The sequence below is a fragment of the Eucyclogobius newberryi genome, unplaced genomic scaffold, assembly GCF_026437365.1.
Source record: "Eucyclogobius newberryi isolate DKJ021-1_F unplaced genomic scaffold, fEucNew1.0.hap1 SCAF_112, whole genome shotgun sequence".
In the NCBI taxonomy this organism is placed as follows: Eukaryota; Metazoa; Chordata; class Actinopteri; order Gobiiformes; family Gobiidae; genus Eucyclogobius; species Eucyclogobius newberryi.
The window spans coordinates 281,072-302,402 of NW_027315738.1; the positions used below are offsets into that span (position 1 = coordinate 281,072).

The 21,331-nt window shown below is 40.0% G+C and overlaps 2 protein-coding genes across 9 annotated transcripts in view; one reads left to right on the forward strand and one right to left on the reverse strand.

Moving 5' to 3' along the window:
• The window catches only part of lrrfip1a (leucine rich repeat (in FLII) interacting protein 1a), a 63,054-nt gene extending 58,227 nt beyond the window's left edge, over nt 1–4,827 (reverse strand). For 3 of the 8 annotated variants that reach the window (XM_072440185.1, XM_072440181.1, XM_072440180.1), the window contains exon 1: nt 4,289–4,827. In XM_072440185.1, the coding sequence (XP_072296286.1) occupies nt 4,289–4,378 (90 nt within the window). In that variant the 5' untranslated portion in view covers nt 4,379–4,827. The remainder of the gene's footprint in view (nt 1–4,288) is intronic. The other 5 variants (XM_072440186.1, XM_072440184.1, XM_072440182.1 and 2 more) reach the window with 3 other exon arrangements.
• A 2,799-nt stretch (nt 4,828–7,626) lies between these two features.
• On the forward strand, nt 7,627–16,347 carry LOC140355551 (ras-related protein Rab-17-like). The gene is made up of 5 exons (XM_072440174.1): nt 7,627–7,814; nt 12,797–12,948; nt 13,726–13,851; nt 13,941–14,034; nt 15,604–16,347. Exons 1-5 carry the CDS (start codon nt 7,661–7,663, stop codon nt 15,729–15,731), a joined length of 654 nt encoding a protein of 217 aa, XP_072296275.1. The 5' UTR covers nt 7,627–7,660; the 3' UTR covers nt 15,732–16,347.
• Nucleotides 16,348–21,331: the final 4,984 nt, after the last annotated feature.

Genomic DNA, 21,331 nt, shown 5'->3' on the forward strand with positions numbered 1-21,331 from the left:
TCGGCATACAGAAAAGTACTAATACATAGTATATCTATGTAAAAGGTGGATTCAAATCGCTCTCTGCTTTCTCCTTTGTGTTCGATGTATAAAGCCGATACAGATTTTGGTTGAGAAAAATGCCACCGACCGTTTTAAAATCAACAAAATAACTGACGCCCTAATTCAGACGCTCATTACCCCGTGCGCCCTTCACTCGGACAGTGAGTAAAAGTGTGCGTTGCCGTGGACGTTACTTTGGGACGTGTGTATACATATTTGCGTGAGGAGCAGCCTAAACTATGCCCCGCTCCGCACGGTTACAAACGCCTGACACTTCACAGCATCTGACATTCTTTCAGGTTGTGTGGTCCTTTTGATCACAGACACACGGGACATTAACACACTTTATGCTTTAGCACGAAGCCCAGGACAGGACATTTGTAAAATATATTATGATCATTAGTATAGATAATGTCACAAGAGAATCATCTTGAGGGAAGGACTTCATTATTCATTCATCAAACGGTTTATACAGCGACTTTCACGACACCCAAAGTTGTTTACGGTGCAATAAAGCTTCTCTTATCTTCATTCTACAACTGGTGGTGAAAAACTACTTCTATAGCCACAGCCGCCCTGGGGCAGACTGACAGAAATGAATCATTCTCCGGCATCAGCCCCGCACGCACACACGCACACGCACACACCAGATTAATACTAGACCATGTGGGTCAAGTGTCTTACCTAAGGACACAGAGAGACACAGAGAGACAAACAGAGACACACAGAGAGCGAGACACACAGAGAGACACAGAGAGACACAGAGAGACACAGAGAGACACAGAGAGACACACAGAGACACACAGAGACACACAGAGACACACACCAGATTAATACTAGACCATGTTGGTCAAGTGTCTTGCCTAAGGACACAGAGACACAGAGAGACAGACAGAGAGACAGACAGAGAGACACAGAGAGCGAGACACACACCAGATTAATACTAGACCATGTGGGTCAAGTGTCTTGCCTAAGGACACAGAGACATAAAGGCCCTGCCCTGCTTTACTTTTATTAGCTAATAATGACTTCATTGTTGCTCACTGCAGATCATATCCTGTTCATATCACTTTCACTTGAAAAAGGCACATGAATATGAGATTGTCTAAATTTGACCCAGATGAAGCTAAAGTCAGGTTCTCCTCATTTTTTCAACAACAAATGTCATGTCTTTGCCTGAATCCTAGAACCTCTTCTCTCAGCACATGGTTTGGAGTCTGTGTTGAGTCCAGATAAAGATGATTTGATCACTAAAACAGTTGGAGCTTATTATAAGTCCTTGTGATTAATAGAAGAACTTGTCATTACGCCTGTGAAAACGCCGCTTCTTCACCATCTTTAACATCGTCCCGCGTGCGGCTCGTCCGGTTCCTTTACCCACATCCTCGTCCCCCTCTCTCCCCTCCCCCACCCGCCCCACTGTCCCGCTCTCAAACCGGGGGTGAGGCAACAGCTGATCCCTCAGGAAGGTTATTTTTAAACCCTCTTTTTGCCGATCGCGCCAACTCATCATGAGCGACATACCGTCCTGTCACTGCCCGGCAGAGCGAGAACTGACCCGCACCTTTCTCCCGACGCGGCGCAAAACCCACCGACGAGTCCAACGTTTTCACACGCTTTTACTTACTGCCAAGACTTATTTTTGTACTCGTTTGTAAAAGCTGATGGAGCTTTAGAAGTGAAGAACCACTGACCAGTAAAAGCATGAGGAATGTGCCACTTCAAACCGCAAAGTCAAGGAGTCAGCAATTTATCCAAGAGAAAACAACCACATACACACACACACGTTTAGGATTACAATTATTCAACGAGGGTAGATCATTATGAAAGATAAACACAAACGATATTGTCTTGAATTAGCTGCGGTCAACGCAGAAAAACTGAAATAATATGGTATCAATTGTACTGTACTGTAAGTCGTTTTGTGTCCAAGAAATCATTTTTCACATTTCGGTCTTTGAGTCGAGACAATTTATGCAAGTTTGCCTTTTAATTGCTATAAAAACGATTCAAAAAGTAGCATTAGAGAGCGGGGTTGATCAGAAAGAGTAAAAGAACATGGTCAATTTAGAGAAAGTATTTGTTTTGTGTTGAATGTTGAAAATGTAAAAAGCGAGACAAGACTTAAAATGTGTTTAAACCAATACAAGTCTCTCATTTATAGTTTTTATATACTTAAAAAGGACATTAAAATCAACTTTAGATACCAAAACTGGCACTGTGGTTTCTGAGAGTTTCTTTTAGAACCTGCAGAGACTAGTTCCAGCACAAGTGATATAAATTGGATGATAAAACGTTACGTATAACCGCTTTTTCACAAATACAAACACGGCGGGGCTCATCAGTTCTGCAGTTCTGCACAGTTAAGTCAAAAGAACTGCTTCTAAGCCGTTTTAGACCAACGCTGCGGCTTAAAATGAACAAAATGCAAACTACAATCTACAAAAGTTCAATACGAAGAATGAGAAACGAGCAAAAGACGTCTCCTTTAAATCCACCGCTGTAAACTAACACTATAAACTAACAAAACAAAGCATTGCATAGGTATCGGAAAAAGAGAGCAGTTCAAGTAGAAGTACTTTTGTTTAGCTGCAGTTATTGAAAAGGAAACAAAAAAGAGTTGGGTGAGATCACTGTACAATGAACGATGACAGTTACAAAATGCACAGAGGGTGAAACATCCGGTTTGGGGCGAGCGGCATCGAAGGCACTTCCTCTGCTGCTGCGCGGGTCACTATAAAGTAATAAGAGTGCATTTTTTCATTCGGTCTTGCACGTTTCCACCACGGTTTCCACTGACAACGCCGCCTGAAAATGCATCTCTCACGTACCGAAGACGACGCTTTCTAATAACGGCTAAGTATAGAGCATGTGGCTACTGTCTGTGCTGCGGCGAGTCATCCCTCCTGTCTTCATATGTAATTCTCCACTGACACACACACTTATACACACACATTTACACACACACACTTATACACACACATTTACATACACACACACACACACACACACACACACTTATACACACACATTTACACACACACACCATTATTCTTTGCCTCAAAACATGAATCTAACCACGTTCCTCCGTCACCGCCAACACGACGTGTCCCGACTCGACTCCAGTTTTGTGATGGTAAAAGATGGTCCTATAAACCATGCAGGTTTATACACGAGAGGGCCCCTTATGACATCATAGAAGTAGAAGTATTAAGAGTAGAAGCAGTAGTAGTAGTAGTAGTCGATGTAATACAAGTACCGTAGTAGTAGTAGTAGTAGTAGTAGTAGTAGTAGAAGAAGCAGTAGTATTAGTAGTAGTAGTAGTATCAGTAGTAGCAGTAGTAGCGCTGCACGTTAGAAAATATTGTGACATGGTGGTTAAGTATAGAGATATTCTACATAATACAATAATATTTGTTGTTGTACAATGTAAACGTCTTCATGGTTCAGTCCAACTCAATAATAATAAAATAATAATTAAAAAATATAAAATAATCAAATGAACAGACAAAACGGTTTGATGTATAGGGAAAATCACTCATAAACTCTTTTCTACATTTCCATTGGTGTTTCTGAATGCAGGTCCAGAGTGGAGCCTCTGTCAGTAAAACATGTGCTTTTGACAAGTCAAACTTTGGATGAGGATATTTGAACATTATTAATGTTCAATGGCACAGATTAAACATCTGTATAGATAATGATCATGAAATCATTACTAAAACGCCATTTTTATTTGATTTCCCCACACGTACATTTCTGTTTGGTGTTACTGCATAAAGGCCTCTTTGATGTCCTGATATTGATTATTGTGTCAATATTTATGGACCTGAACTGTCATGGCTTAAGTTTTATTATTCTCACAATAATCATTACACTAAACTTAGACATCGTGACACCACTAGTCATTACTAGGCAACAGTTGTGTGTGTGTATATATATATATAAAAGATAAATCACTACATTCAAGCTGTTCGTGGGTTTAAACTTCCTGTTTAGACGCGACATTTTTCAGAACTTTTCACCAACTCAAAAGCTCAATATCGAGTTCAAATTCTCATTTCTAACAGTTATTTTCCCATCATTCTGAAACGTATGGACGCGTTTCAGGGGCCAAAGTGACCCCCTCGTCTCCACAGCTGTCCCGAGCAGCAGCGGGGCAGGAAAGACCCCCGCGTGCGTCGCCCCCCGCGTGCGCACGTCAAACATTCAAAACGCGTTTAAACGTCCGCGTCACGTCCATCCTCACCTCTCTCGCGATGAGATTGAGCGCATCGTCCTCCGCCGTGCTCTTCTCTTTATTCGTGGACCGTTTGCGCCCCGCTCCTTGGGTCCCCATGACGACTCACCCCCGCGCGGGACACACACGGACACACGGCCGCCGCGCGCGCGATGTAACCCCGGGACGAAAAAGCGCGTGTTCAACTGCGGTTCACGCGCGTCTTTGAGCCATTTGACCGCCGCGGACACGTACGGAAGCTATGCCGGGCCGCGTGGGAGCGCGTGGGTCATTGTCACGCATCCGCTTCTGGCTCCTTCCTGTGTCGCGCGGGGCCAGGAACCAAAAAAAAAAACACACGTGCGCTGCCGCTGCCGCCGCCGCTGCTTCGCGCAAATTCCGGTGCGCAGTTGTTTCTCAGCGCGCGGCGGCGGTGTCGTTGTTGCTGTGGTTACCGGTTTTCATCCCGTAGAAGCAAAAAAAAAGAAGAGGAGTTTTGAAAGAAGCGAATGGAGAGATGTTTCAAAGTCCGTGAACAGCTGCGCGTTTGTGTGTGTGTTTTGCCACTTGACGGAGGCGCGAGCGCGGAGGACCTGTCACGGAGCGAGAGAGCAGCGCGCGCGAGGCGTTCAGGGCGCGTGCGGGGAAAGGGGGCGTGACTAAGATGAGACGGATGTAGATGTTCTTTACTTTGTGTCGTGAGAATGAAAGAGAACGTGGACAAAGTGCGGGAGAGAATGTGCGGGTGAAAGAGAGGACGTAAAGTGGTGTGAGTAAAGAACGTGTTCAGTGAAAAAAAAAGGTAATGGAAATGAGATGAGATATGATTTTATTTGTCCACACAATGGGGACATTTCGGAAATATAAAAACTCTTATAAATAAAACTCTTATTGACAAAATCTAAGGAATAGAAAGAAAGTAAAAATATGATAAAAAAGAAATAAATAATGATAATAGTGGCAAAGGTAAACACACGAATATGACAAAATGTGATGAAAAATAACTTAGGAATTTGAAAGAGAAATACCAGTTTTAAAAAGACAAAAAAATGTAAATACAATGACAGCTGTTTCATAATAGCTTTGAACATTTTTATTGAAGAAAAGAGAAAAACAAAGGCTAAACATGAACAGGGGCGTGTCTTTATTTCAGGGGGCTGGGCCAAGGGTGCCCCCAGGGCCGGCCAAAGTCCTCAAGGAAATCAAGAAAAAAGAAAGTCGTCTATGCGGGTATATATTGTGGCAAAAAAAATATGAGTAGAATATTCCCATATACAAGGCACTCTGTTTAAGAAAAATAATTAAAAAGCCTTTGCTGGAACATGGCTTTAGGTTTAAAATACGCACCAACGCGTTTCAGCCTTAATTTGGCCTTCCTCAGGGTGCAATCAAGAAGGAAATCATTTTGATGTTTATTTCATGTTTTTTGTGAACAAATAATATGAATGATAAATATTGATGTGTCGATACTCTCCACGTGGAGGAGCATCTGTTCCTCCTCCAGGATGCCTCAGTGGGGAGGTTCCAGGAGGAGGCCCCCGGGGAAGACCCAGGACACAAACTGGGAATGACTCCGGAAGAGCTGGAGGAGGAAGTGTGTGTGGGAAGTCTGGGCCCCCCTGCTCAGACTGCTGCCTCTACACCATAATCTAATCACTCACTGCACTGTTCACTGTCTGCACTACATCTGTATATCTGTACAAGTGTAAATTTGTGTACATATTAAGCCTGCTTTTTAGTGTTATTCTTATTTTTTTCATCTGATAGCTTATTGTTAGGACGTAATCATTGTTCATAGTTGTATGTTGCACCGAATCACCAAGACAAGTTCATATGTTTCTGGCCTGGCCCCGGATGAGCAGATGACACTTTCTTGTTATAGTTAGTTATAGTTAAAAGTTAAGCAAAGATGTGCATTTATTCCCAATACACTGCCTTAGCCACACTGAGAGGGGCGGACCTCGGGGCGACCTGTGCCCGCCCTGGCCACTCCCTAAAAAGTGCCTTAGAGCTCTGTAATGTTGTAATGTTTGGATCTATAATTACTAGTATATATTACTAAAAGTACGGTGCTGATATGTAGGAGTTGGTGAACTTGTACTGCTGTGATAAGGCTGACGTCAGCGGTGCTCAGACTTCCGCAGTGCACGTGAACGCGGCTCGAGCCCTGCTGTGGGACCCTGGCTGTGGGACGGGATACTTGAGGGTCCCGTTTCAGACCTGAGCGCGTGCGTCTGCTTCTCTCTCACAGTCTATTTATACTGAGGCCGCGGCTCTTAAAGCGACAGAGACACGTTTACACACGAGAAAGAGAGAGACAAGACTTAAGAAATCATGAGGAACACGTTTGTCTCAAGCTTTTGTAACGTTTTACTTTTTTCCAAATGTATAAATGTGAAAATCATCTTATATAGTTTGTTTGAGTGCAGTTATGTGGGCTAATAAAGCTACATTTTTGGACATCTCAGTGTGAAATGATGTGCTTAAAACATTCAATTAAATCCATTGAGCAGTGCATATTATAGTATATAGTATTTCCAGGTACAATGCTGCCCTCTTGTGTTTAGCTCGCACATTACAGAGACAACTGAGTCCCCAAACTCAATAAAACAGATTTATCTCAGTTATCTCGGATACTGGGTATTTTATAGATATTTTCTTTTCTTATCTTTTTAATTTACAAAAAACAACAACAACGTAAACATCTAATACATCCCAATCTGAAAGTAACAATAAAAACTACTGAATTGGACTTATAAATTATGAAGTATTTGGAGTTTAGTCATGATATTAGCTGTAAGAAGTATCAGGATAATATAAGAGACGCTTTATGTGTCCCACAATGGTGAAATCCCAGTATAACCTGCAACACAAAGTGCAAGAACAGCAAAAGAACAGCAACATGCGACATAAAAATCTAGATAAATAACTAAAAATAAGACATAAATCTAATCACTTGACTAGAATTTTTGGAAATACATAAAAATACAAGCTACAAAGAGGCACAAAGACAATAAATAGTGGCAGTAAATACAGTTTTACCCATTGCACCGTGATATAAAATCTACTTCTGTAAATAATTAACATCCTTTTATAATGTGTTGTGTTGCTTTTGTCATTCCTGGAGGACGGCCCTGCTTGTAAAACCTGGTCCGACTGGTCCAAAGCACACAAATATGTCCAACAACTTCCTCCTTCTCATAATGACACTGTCTTTTGCTTTTCAAAGTGTCAAAGAGGAAGTGAACGCGTCACTGAAGAGTCGTTTACTTTGCTTTTTGACGCTCTGACGGGACAAACAAAGCGGCTCCGTGTCACATCAGGTCTCATAACTCTCCAGGACCAGACCGAGAGGAGGAGAGACGCTGTTCGGATGCACTTGGAGGCGTCGGATGGGGTAGAATGTCCCAGGACGGAGCGGGAGGAGAGGCGGAGGACGGCGCGAGGACGCTGAGGGTGAAGATGGTGCTTTTGGGCAGCTCCGGAGTGGGGAAGTCCAGCCTGGCCGCGCGCTTCGTCCAGGGAGAGTGCAGAGGCATCCAACCCACTGTGGGCTGTGAGTTAACCCTGACCCTGACCCTAACCCTGACCCTGACCCTAACCCTAACCCTAGTGCAGAGGCATCCAACCCACTGTGGGCTGTGAGTTAACCCTGACCCTGACCCTAACCCTGACCCTGACCCTAACCCTAGTGCAGAGGCATCCAACCCACTGTGGGCTGTGAGTTAACCCTGACCCTGACCCTAACCCTGACCCTGACCCTAACCCTAACCCTAGTGCAGAGGCATCCAACCCACTGTGGGCTGTGAGTTAACCCTGACCCTGACCCTAACCCTGACCCTGACCCTAACCCTAGTGCAGAGGCATCCAACCCACTGTGGGCTGTGAGTTAACCCTGACCCTGACCCTAACCCTGACCCTGACCCTAACCCTAGTGCAGAGGCATCCAACCCACTGTGGGCTGTGAGTTAACCCTGACCCTGACCCTAACCCTGACCCTGACCCTAACCCTAACCCTAACCCTAGTGCAGAGGCATCCAACCCACTGTGGGCTGTGAGTTAACCCTGACCCTGACCCTAACCCTGACCCTAACCCTAGTGCAGAGGCATCCAACCCACTGTGGGCTGTGAGTTAACCCTGACCCTGACCCTAACCCTGACCCTGACCCTAACCCTAGTGCAGAGGCATCCAACCCACTGTGGGCTGTGAGTTAACCCTGACCCTGACCCTAACCCTGACCCTGACCCTAACCCTAACCCTAACCCTAGTGCAGAGGCATCCAACCCACTGTGGGCTGTGAGTTAACCCTGACCCTAACCCTGACCCTGACCCTGACCCTAACCCTAACCCTAGTGCAGAGGCATCCAACCCACTGTGGGCTGTGAGTTAACCCTGACCCTAACCCTGACCCTGACCCTGACCCTAACCCTCACCCTGACCCTGACCCTGACCCAGACCCAGACCCTAACCCTAACCCTGACCCTGACCCTGACCCTGACCCTTGTCTCCACCAAAGTGATCAGAGCGTGACTTTGTGTTTGTGTCACATTTAATCAACGGTTAAGATAATATAATCCTTTATTGTCCACACATGGGGAAATTTCATTGTTGCAACGCAGTAGATACAGAGGAAAAGTACAGATAACTTACAGGAAGTTTAAAAAACACTCTTAATAGAAAAACTCTTATGAACAAAAACTCCTATAGACAAAACCTCTCATTTCCTAATAAGGAATGGAGGGAAAAATAAAGATAAAATGAAATAAAAACAGCGTAAGACAAAATAATACTAATAATAATGGTAAAATAAACACTCTATTTTCATCAGTTATATGCACATGAATGTGACATTATTGTTCAGACTGGATTAGAGGGTTACTTTACTCAGATGTGACACTGTTCTTTCACGTTCTTTCACGTTCTTTCACGTTCTTTCACGTTCTTTCACGTTCTTTCACGTTCTTTCAGGTTCTTTCACGATCTTTCACGTTCTTTCACGTTCTTTCACGTTCTTTCACGTTCTTTCACGTTCTTTCACGTTCTTTCAGGTTCTTTCACGATCTTTCACGTTCTTTCACGTTCTTTCACGTTCTTTCACGTTCTTTCATTTTCTTTCACGTTCTTTCACGTTCTTTCACGTTCTTTCACGTTCTTTCACGTTCTTTCACGTTCTTTCACGTTCTTTCATGTTCTTTCACGTTCTTTCACGTTCTTTCACGTTCTTTCACGTTCTTTCACGTTCTTTCACGTTCGTTCACGTTCTTTTACGTTCTTTCACGTTCTTTCACGTTCTTTCACGTTCTTTCACGTTCTTTCACGTTCTTTCACGTTCTTTCACGATCTTTCATTTTCTTTCACGTTCTTTCACGTTCTTTCACGTTCTTTCACGTTCTTTCACGTTCTTTCACGATCTTTCACGTTCTTTCACGTTCTTTCACGTTCTTTCACGTTCTTTCACGTTCTTTCACGTTCGTTCACGTTCGTTCACGTTCTTTCACGTTCTTTCACGTTCTTTCACGTTCTTTCACGTTCTTTCACGTTCTTTCACGATCTTTCACGTTCTTTCACGTTCTTTCACGTTCTTTCACGTTCTTTCACGTTCGTTCACGTTCTTTCACGTTCTTTCACGTTCTTTCACGATCTTTCACGTTCTTTCACGTTCTTTCACGTTCTTTCACGTTCTTTCACGTTCGTTCACGTTCGTTCACGTTCGTTCACGTTCTTTCACGTTCTTTCACGTTCTTTCACTTTCTTTCACGTTCTTTCACGTTCTTTCACGTTCTTTCACGTTCTTTCACGATCTTTCACGTTCTTTCACGTTCTTTCACGTTCTTTCACGTTCTTTCACGATCTTTCACGTTCTTTCACGTTCTTTCACGTTCTTTCACGATCTTTCACGTTCTTTCACGTTCTTTCACGTTCTTTCACGTTCTTTCACGTTCTTTCACGTTCTTTCACGTTCTTTCACGATCTTTCACTTTCTTTCACGTTCTTTCACGTTCTTTCACGTTCTTTCACGTTCTTTCACGTTCTTTCACGTTCTTTCACGATCTTTCACGTTCTTTCACGTTCTTTCACGTTCTTTCACGTTCTTTCACGATCTTTCACGTTCTTTCACGTTCTTTCACGTTCTTTCACGATCTTTCACGTTCTTTCACGTTCTTTCACGTTCTTTCACGTTCTTTCACGTTCTTTCACGATCTTTCACGTTCTTTCACGTTCTTTCACGATCTTTCACGTTCTTTCACGTTCTTTCACGTTCTTTCACGTTCTTTCACGTTCTTTCACGTTCTTTCACGTTCTTTCACGATCTTTCACGTTCTTTCACGTTCTTTCACGTTCTTTCACGTTCTTTCACGTTCTTTCACGATCTTTCACGTTCTTTCACGTTCTTTCACGTTCTTTCACGTTCTTTCACGTTCTTTCAGAGTTGTCATGTGATCAGTGACTTACTTGTGCAATACTGTGTTATATGACATCGTTGGACTCATGAACACTTCTCAAACACTGTCACTTTAATCATAATTTAAATCACAGTTCACTTTCACCTGTAAAATGTGTGTACATATTAAGCCTATTCGTTATTTTTATTCTCGTTTTTGTATTTTATAGCTTATTGTGATGACTTCATTCGCTGTTCATTGTTTTTATTGTTTTATGTCGCACCAAATCACCATGACGAGTTCCTGTGTTTGTGATTTGTTCATTGACAATGGCAATAAACCTTTTCTGATTTTGTTACATGACTTTTAGAGCGACGTCCCTCTTTGCTTTAATCAGAAAATCTTTCATTGTCATCGTCATTGTGAACTAAAACACACAAACCAGGGATTTCCAGTGTGATGTGGTGCGACGATGAATAACACAATAAGTTAAACACAAACTATGAGGTGTGTTGAATGGACGTAGACTTTGTTTGACTTCATACAGAGAACGACAAAGCAAAACTACCAGTGTGAACAGATGAATTATAGTTATAGAAGTGGAAGTGTTCTGAATGTGTCATGTGATGATGACGCAGTTGTGGTTTGATCAGATATGACAGACTTCATCTACAGCCTGCAGGGAATTATGAAAAATAGATGGACAGAGGGAAACAAAACTATAATATGAATAAGATAAGATGAGATAATCCTTTAATGTCACACAAGGGGAAATTTCGTTGTTGCACTGCAGTAGAAACAGGAGGAAAGGACAGATTATAAGAAGTTTCAAACACACTCTTAATAGAACTCTTATAAACAAAACAAAAACTCTTATTAACAAAACTCCTCTCCTATCTTAATAGGGAATGGAGGGGGGGAAATAAAATAAATAAATAAAAATAAAAGGATAAAGATAAAAAATAAGATAATTATAATAAAATAAGGATAATAGAATAAAATAAAAATAAAGTAAAAATAGCTAGCACAGGACTAGGTAATACTATTAGCAGGTAAGTAAACAGAATAAAAACAAAATAGAACACTGTTATTTACAGGTATTGCACATGGTTGATTCCTACAAACGTAAACACACACAGTTATGCAAATGTCTGTAAATATTATGTAAAACCTGGGACTGTAGAAGGAGCACAGTGTGACAGAGACGTTACTGCTTCCCAAAGAGAAGAGGACTATCGCCATGGAGACAAGCATGTGTAAACACCTGCACCAGACGTTACACGGTGCAGCTTTAACAGGACAGAATAAAGTCTGTGGATTATTTGCCACTTTTGATATTTAGAGCGTTGTGTCCCAACCAGGGGTCCGTGGACAGCTGGGGCTATGCGTGCACTTATTGTATATTTACATTTTACATCATTTTATAATAGTCTCTTAATAAAACACGTTCTTTTACATCATTTAAAACGTTTTGTCAGATTTTAGACTTCAAGATAAGAAATAGTAATTAATTAAAGTAGAAGTGGGCGATGGGATGTCAAGATTATTAGGTTAATCAATATTTGTGATTATTCAGGTCACAATGTAATCGTGAGAACCAAAACATAATAATGGTGATAATATTAGAAGCAAAATTACGTCTTTTTTTGGTCAATATATTGTCGACCTTTATTTTACTCTGTCAGAAAGTTCAATTTCTTAAAGTTAGTCGTAAAACTTGAGGAACAGTCACAGTCTCAATAATTGTGAATAAATTTTGTCACAATAATCATAACGCTAAAATGTGATATTGTGACATCTCTAAGTGAACAATAATATTATGTTAAAAAATGGATAATGACGCAATTATTGATGGAATTTCCCCATTGTGGGACAAATAAACGTTATCTTAATTGTTGTTTTGGAGATAACAAACTCTTTAGAACACAAAGAATAATCTGCACTTATTGGGTTGATTTCACAGTATCGTGTTTTTATGCGACACTTTTACCAAACCAGCACGTTTTAGCAAATCTCCCATCGATTTAAACAACATCATCTGAATATTGTCATCAAAAATATCAATATTTCTGTGATTATCGCCCGCCCCTGTACCCGGGGTTACTCGGTTGTGTCGCGTCGCCGTCTAATGATTTTGGGGCTGTTCTCCACCAGGCGCGTACCACACCCACGTGGTGCGCGTGAACGGGGCCAGTCTGCGCTTCGAGATCTGGGACACGGCGGGACAGGAGAAGTACCACAGCGTCACGCCCCTGTACTACAGAGGAGCACACGCCGCCCTGGTGGTCTACGACATCAGCAAGCGGGTGAGGGGGGGGCGGCGTTTACCTATAAGAGCCGTTTACCGTATTTTCCGGACTATAAGTTGCACTGGAGTATAAGTCGCACCAGCCAAGAAATGCGTAATAGAGAAGAAAAAAACATATATAAGTCGCACTGGAGTATGAAATGCGGTTGCAAGTGTGAAAATAACAAATAATATCACATATAAGTCGCTCTGGAGTATAAGTATATAAGTATATATATAAGTATAAGTCGGACCCCGGCCAAAACTATGAAAAAAGGTACGACTTAGAGTCCAATAAATACGGTATTTGGTTTTTTCTGACTTTAAACTTTACTTTTGCATCGAAAAAGTCTTCACGTCACTTTGGTGTTTCCCACGCTAAGAGTTTACTTTCGGCTCCACCTGCTGGCCGCAGATGGAATTACATAGGCGAGATGAACAAAAGCTAGCTTAGGTACGACTTATAGTCCAAAAAATACGTTATTTGTTTTTTTCTCACTTTAAATCTCACTTTGGCATCGAAAAAGTCTTCACGTCGCTCTGGTGTTTCCCACGCTACGAGTTTACTTTCGGCTCCACCCGCTGGCCGCAGATGGAATTACATAGGCGAAATGAACAAAAGCTAGCTTACCTCCAGCACGTTTGATGTTGAAATTGTCATAAAACATCTTTTGGTGCAGATTTTGAGAAAGCAAACGGACAAAAAACAACAACAATCCGATACATTTGACCTGTAGTGTCATTTTCTTTTCTTAACCGTGCCGTTTCCATGTTACGTGTTTGCGTTTTTAACCAGGAGAGCTTCACTCGGGCTCAGTTTTGGCTGCGGGAGCTGGAGCAACAGTACATCCCCGACTCCACCGTGGTCTGGCTCGTGGGCAACAAAACGGATCTGGAGCAGAGCAGACAAGTCTCACTTCAGGTACGATACGGGACACATATGTATTTAACACGACAACATTGGCCTGAGTCAGCGTAAATGTGTTGAAGGTGATTGTGTGTTTGTCTCAGGAGGGACAGAGTCTGGCTGAAGACAGAGGTTTGGGCTTCGTGGAAACATCCGCTCTGTCAGGAGATCATGTCAATCAGCTTCTGCGGACTGTGGGTGAGCATCAGGAGCGTTCACTTATAAAACCATTAAAACAAAGCTGCTGTAAAACTCAATGTGCAGGTTTTTCCACGCCGTAAAGTAGCCTCAGGTTTGACTGCACTCTTCACAATCAAACAATGCAACTTTACAACATCTATACCAGGCATGTCCAAACTAGGGCCCGAATGCAGCCCTCAGACCAATTTTTGTTGGCCCTCCAGCTTCCTGCTATGTCGGCCCAAACAACAAAAACAAGTACTTTTTTACTGTGAAATTGGGAAAATTCAGGCATATTGATGTTATACCAACCTAATATTAATGTTCCAGGTCTAATTAAAGGTGGAGGCTCATCGCAATTACGTCAAATGCAAAATTTTCGAATGATTCACTTTGTCATTCAACAAATTCGACATTGTCAAGTTGTTTGTGGCCCTCTGCCCCAATTAAGTTTCAAAATGCGGCCCTTGGTGAAAAAAGTTTGGACGGCCCTGATCTATACTATCTATCTATTGAATAAACCGTTTTGTTTTTTGAACCAAATGTGACCTGGATCTAGTTCTTTCAAATGCGACCCGGGCCACTTTAATTTGTGCTGCCAAATACGATCTGATCTTTTGACTTTTGAGTTGAGTCTGACTTCTACAGTGCTGAAAGAGAACAGACAGGATGGAATTAAACAATAAACAGTACAATTCCTGCCAGACAAATTGAGTGAGGTTTCAAAACTGGAAATTTGTTGTTGTTTTTTTGGGAAAGAAAGTATGATAAAATATGAGCTTTTTGCCTATTTCATGTGAAAGACAAACATGTTTTTAATTAAAGCACAACTCTGGTTTTGTCCAAACTAAATCTGATTTGAGCATCACGGCCTGCAGTAGCAATTACTCATGCTCCAATTGAGAGTTTTACAAAGTTTAACCGTAACAAATTTGCCCTTTCTACTCGTGACTTGAACTGTTGGCGCCTGAAAGTCTAAACCCAGGGAATACACTACCATGACCTTTGTAACCACTGGGGGGCAGCAAACACCACATATTCTGATCTGTTTAAAGTGCTTCTGACAGGTCTGAGACTCATTGAACCAAAATACAGTCATGTTTTATATATTTAAAATGTTGCTAAAAGTTATAAAAATGTTATCTCAAAAAAGCACGTGTTTTTTTTGGATTCACAACTTCACTTCCTGTTTGTAATTGATGACAGGATGACGAGGAAATTACCCAGCAAAAACTGGGCAAAAACACATCTAATGTCACAATGTTTTTTATTTGACAAATGCAAATACATGCGAGCAACTTTATTTTGTTGAATTATGTTAAGAATGTCAAAAAAGTAGTTTATTTTGTGTAATTTATGCATAAAATTGGAACAAGTGCACCTAGTGTGACGTCACTTCCTGTCATTTTCTACAGATTTTTCAACTTTTCTCCACAAATACCTGCTCAATTTGTGTAAAACTATCCTTTATATGCACAACGGGTATAAACACAGTAAATAAAGTCAAAATCAGAACATCTTAAAGACCTGTCATGAGCACTTTAAGTCTAGTTCATAATGCTAATATTACTGCACATTCTCCTGCAGCTTATCGTGTCCATGAACTGACCTGGGACCAGCGCAGTCTGTCCGAGTGGCAGGAGTTACACGCCGCCGACGCACAAAACCGAGGCTTCTTCGGCTTTTCACCGTCCTGCTGCAACGTGGGACCATAAACCGCCGCCATTAACCGCTTTGAACTTCCTACCGCCATTAAATCTGTCGCTAATACTCAAGTCAAAGCAGCGTTTACAAGAGAACAACTGCAGCGTTTACAAGAGTGTCTGGGTTTGCACGCCTTTTACTGCGTCCACGTGAGATGGGATTGTACCGGACATTTTATCTATGTGTACTAAACTGTAATAAGTATCGGGAAACTACGTAGTTCAGCTTTTCCAGCTTCTTTTTGTTCCTTTATTGTGCAGTTTACTTCCTTGTCCAGCCTTTGCCAGTAGCTCAAATCTCGTTGTTTTTGAGCTGTAAACGTATAAAAAACGCTTTGCTCAGTGGGAGATCTCGTTAAAAACAATTCAGAGCCAAGTTGCCAAGGAAATATTGTAAAATCATTATGAAGCGTTGACAGTTTTGTTTTCGTGTGAGATACATTTGCAGTGGGTGCATCGTGTAACATTAACGTACTCCTTAAGCTGTAAAGATTGATATAGATCAATAACATCTCCATGGAGACGACGCGGCGGTGGATCAGGAACAAATGAAACTGTAAAAAGGCAATTATTAAATACGATTTCAATGCATTTTGTCAGAATGTTAAGATAAGAGCAGCGTCTTTGCCATTTATTTAGTTTAAACTTATATTCTCACTAATTGTTTAGTAATTAGCACTGTTAATCACTTTGACATAACAATGTATGAAACACTTCAATATTTAGTGATAGAAAAAACCTTGTGTACAATGTTGTAAATAAAAAAAAACGTGCTGCAGTTTGTATGAAAAGTTTGGAATGATTACTTTAGCTTTTTGGAGTTTATTCAGGGCTGTTTTGTTGTTCAAATGCTAAGCTAACGTCTCATCACATCACATTTACAGTCATTTACACGGAAATATAACAATGCTCAGGTTAAAACATTTATTTGTGCTCAGACAAGGCTAAAAGGTGAGTTTTGGCGCCCCTAGTGGACGTAGAGTAAGAAGCAGCTGTGTCCTCTGCATTTATACAGACTTGGGACAAATGTAAGACCTCCTGCTGCTAGAGTACTTGCTAAATAACAGATCGGCTTCAGTCACATAAGATTAAAGCAGAATATGTTGGAATCCCGCATCAATTAGCCAAATTTCCCGACAAACCGCAAATGACATTGTGCGTCATTCCTGATCAAAAGCTAGCTTCTGAGCCACCGCGGTTCGTTTGGTCTGATCCCACGCAGAGATCAAAACCGTGGAAAATGTTTGAAATGAACTCATGACGATGGCATAATAAATCCGATGAGTGAAACGCAGCCTTGTTTGAGTCTGAGCAGATGTTTGGTTCATTCACGACAGGATCTCAGTCAAAAACAGTTTTGTGCACGTGAAGAACAATCAAAGCAGAGAGCAGCATCACCTTCAAATCAAGATATTTAATCCCAATAAATAACTGTATTTAGTTCATGAAAAAGGGCGAAGCATGTGAACACGATACTCCAGGATTGTTGATAAATCTCATATTTTAATTCTTATTATGATGAACACAGGAAATGACTGAACTTTGACTAAAAGTGTTGCGTAAACTATAACTCAAGAAAGAGTTATTTTAAACGTAGCTGTCTGAACAGAACATCTGATTTATGATTTGAAGTTGATGTGATTAGGCTTGGAATAACACACGTTTAAAGCAACAGTACGTAACTTTCTTGAGGACAGTGGAGGTGACGTTCCCATGGAAATAGGAACGTTAAAACCATTCGTCAGAACATGGAGATGGATGTGTTTTATCCCGTGCTGTGGATTATTATTATTGCCAAGGGAACAACATTTCCATGGAAACGAGCAAAAACGAGCTCCTCCAGGCCGAGTACGAGTCAGGTTTGTGGAGATGCAAGCTCGCTCACAGTAAAGACAGATTTTTCCACCTTCTTCAGTGCAATAAATACATCCAAAATCAAAATAAAATAAATAAAATAAATAAAATAAATAAAATAAATAAAATAAATAAAATAAATAAAATAAATAAAATAAATACTAAATGTCTAAAAGAATAGACAACAAAAAATTGAAAAAACATAAAGCTTTTGTCACAGTGGAAAGAGGAACCAAAGTGCATTGAGTGAAAATGACTCAGAGAAGTTGCATTTATTTACAAAGTGAGTGTTTGTATAAATGTAACTGAGCACTTCCCACTATAAACATCGTATAATGATGTTGATAGCTGCAGTGGCTCAGGATAAACACTCCATCTGTAAATTTGCTGTCCAACTTTACAGTAAAACGACAAATAAATCACTTGAAACATGAGGCAAAGTGAATGAGGGTGTAAAGTGTCCCGAGCTGCGTCTTCAGGGAGGGAGCCGGCCCCTGTCGCCCGAGGGCCGACGAGCTCGCAGGAAAAACACATTATTTCTCCTCGACACTTTGCGCCCGAATCGTCCCACGGGTCTGATGCCTCTCCCCGTGTACCAGGACGCCTTGATGTCTGGACCTGAAGCGCCAAAACAGAAACATTCACAACTAATCTGTGTTTAATTCAACTTAATCACACTTTTTTAAATACCATAATGACACACATCCGAGTCGGTGGGTTTAAGAGTGATGTTTTTGTCTCCACGCAACTACATTTTATTCATAGGACATTTTTTTTAAAACACAGTCGACCACAATGCATCACACTAGTTCAACAGGACGTATAACAAAATAGCAGTAAAGTAGTAAATAGGTAACATTAAAAGCCTAAACATATGTATTTTTAGTGTGGTACCTCACTCTTTTGGTCATTTTGTTTTGTTTTATTCAAGTTTAAGATGTTTAAAATATTTGAATTGTAATAATAAAAAAAAAACAAGACTAACTATTAATGTATATATTTCTTTTGAATGGAGAAAAGTCTCTAAAATGGCAATGGAAACTGAAACAAGTCTTTGCACAATTAAATCAGGACTAAATTATGACATTTTATTAAATTAAACCAGACTTTTTAAACGCCTTAAATTGAGCTACGGACAACTATCATCTGAAGCCCTGTAAAATGATCATAAACATATAATAATAGCAAATTAAAGGTGTACTACGTAAGCTTTCTGTTGTGGGATCCTACTTGTCTCCATGGAGATGCCGTAGCTTTGCCTGGAAAGTTCCACAGTATGGCATAAACTAATCCATCTTGTCTACTTGTCTCCGTGATGATCGCAACATTTTAAGATGAGATAAGATAATCCTTTATTGTCGCAGTAGATACAGAGGAGAAGGACATAACTTATAGCAAGTTTGAAAAAAACAAAACACTCTTAATAGCTTAATAACTCTTATAAAAAAAGCAAAAAAACTCTTATTAACAAAACTCCTCTCATATCTTAATAGGGAATGGAGGAAAAAAATAAATAAATATAATAAAATAAAAAAATTAAGATAAGAAAATTATAAAATAAAATAATAATAAAATAAAATAAAATAATAATAAAATAAAGTAAAGTAAAAATAGCTAGCATAAGACTAAATAATACTAATACTAATGGTAAGTAAACACTCTTATTTACATCAGTTATATGCACATGAATATGGCCTTAATTACTTGAGAGAATGACAGTAATTGCACATGAATTGAACATTTTACGCCATTTTGTGGAACATTTCAGCTAAAAAAACAACAACATATCGATGGAGAATAGGTGGTAGTTGTTAAAAAAGTGGGTTAATAATATTGAAGTATTATAAATGTGTTTGGAAGGTTCAGTAATGCGTGCGTCTTACTCCTGATCATGGATGCGTCCGGATGCGTGGAGCAAAGAGAACGACTCAGCAGCGGCAGAAGAGCAAAGAGCACCGCAAACAACCGCATCGCCACGACACCTGGGACTAAAAGAAACACAGCAAAATGAATTAAAAAAAAACAACAACAGACAAACGTTTATCTTCCATTGAGTGAAAAGTCGTTCTAGTACTGAAAATCCACAGTGAGCAAAAGTAAATGTCACAGAACACAATCAAAAATACATATACTTCACATACAATTACACATTATTCACTTTCATTGCAAAGAAGAGAATTATATCAGTATCAAGAACATATTTCACACGTTAGAAAACAGTAATAATTTAACTAAAGCAACAAAAAAAGAAAAGAAAAAAGGTGTTTCTCTCAGTAAATCAACAAAAACACAAATGAAACACAGGAAAAATAGTCAAATATGTTCATGTAAAACACAAACTAGAAAAGGACTGAAAACAAAAACACAATGAAGACTTAAATACAGGAATATAGTCAAATATGTTCATTTAAAACACAAATATTCACGTTATAAAATGCCTCTTACCTGTTGTGTTTGGTTCTGATGTGGTCCGTGTCGGTCTCCAGCTTTTATTAGTGAAGGAGGAGCATCAGTTTGACAGGCTCAAGTCACCAATTTATTCTATAACGTTTGTGTTTATGTACAGATCATATCGACACATCAGAAAGTGCGTAACATTTACGTCAATACAATATATGTTTCATTTACTGGGTCCAGGACACGTCAGTCTCACTGCAAATGAACTGAATTTGTGAATGAAAACATGTCATTAATTTGATTCTCAGAGACTGAATGTTCCTGAAGAATGAAACATGTATTTATTTAAAAAACATACACAATATATATCTTTAGAATGCCATCTTAATGATTTCTGTTTATGTTTCAAATTGTACTGAGTCATAAATAAAATAATAAATATAAAGAAAAAATATCAACAATGATAAAATTGTTATTAGTGTATTTGTGCTTTTTTAAATTTACTTTACATTTACAATTCTGGTTCATAATGTACATTTTAAAGAATTATAGATACACAACAGGATTTAAGACAATAATAGACTAGACAATAATCACATTTTATAGTAAGAGCTTAGATGCATTTTAAATAACCACTTCTGGATCAAAATTATGTACAAAGATTTATTTAACACACATATACTTTCTGTTAATAGAATCACATATATATTGCACTATTTCTTCTCACTTTTCACACCAAGAACCACCAGAACAAAGCTCAGGGTTTCCAAGTACCACCAGATCTAAAGCAGATCTTATGCAGATCTAAAACAGATCCAAAACAGTTCTATTCCAGGTTTAAGTAAAGTAAACATGTGGATAAAATAGCTCAAACTGAAACATTTACCTCCAGAAGAAGTACCACCATCGCCCTAACATACACAAGTTTGTAGCATGAATAATATTTCAGAAAGGTACTGCTCGAAACTAACGAAGTACATCTATTTACTGAATGTTTTAAATATGACATGACATCTTAGTTATTTTATTTTGCTGCTTCAAGAAAGAATAAGAAAATATAGAGCGTAGCAGCCTAATCACGAAGGAACAAATAAAGATGCACTTCATAACTTGTGGTGGATCATTGAGGTTACATCATTATTTAGAGCTGTAATATTAAAGCACAGGTCACATGTCAAACATAAACACAATGATATTTGGCCCAGTTTTAACAGTTACACAGGAAAATATGAACAGCCTCAGTCCATTTCAGTGTAAAATGTCTTCTTCCACTTTCCTCTGAAAATGTGCTCCATCAAATGACACTGAGCCGGCGTCTCAACAGCCCTGACTCATTACCGGCTTCTGTAGAGAGAGAGGGA

Coding starts and splice junctions, on each gene's coding strand:
- LOC140355551 (XM_072440174.1), top strand. CDS start 7,661: ATGTCCCAGGACGGAGCGGGAGGAGAGGCGGAGGACGGCGCGAGGACG. Junction 12,949..13,725: donor TCTACGACATCAGCAAGCGG/GTGAGGGGGGGG, acceptor GTTTTTAACCAG/GAGAGCTTCACTCGGGCTCA. Junction 13,852..13,940: donor GCAGACAAGTCTCACTTCAG/GTACGATACGGG, acceptor TGTTTGTCTCAG/GAGGGACAGAGTCTGGCTGA.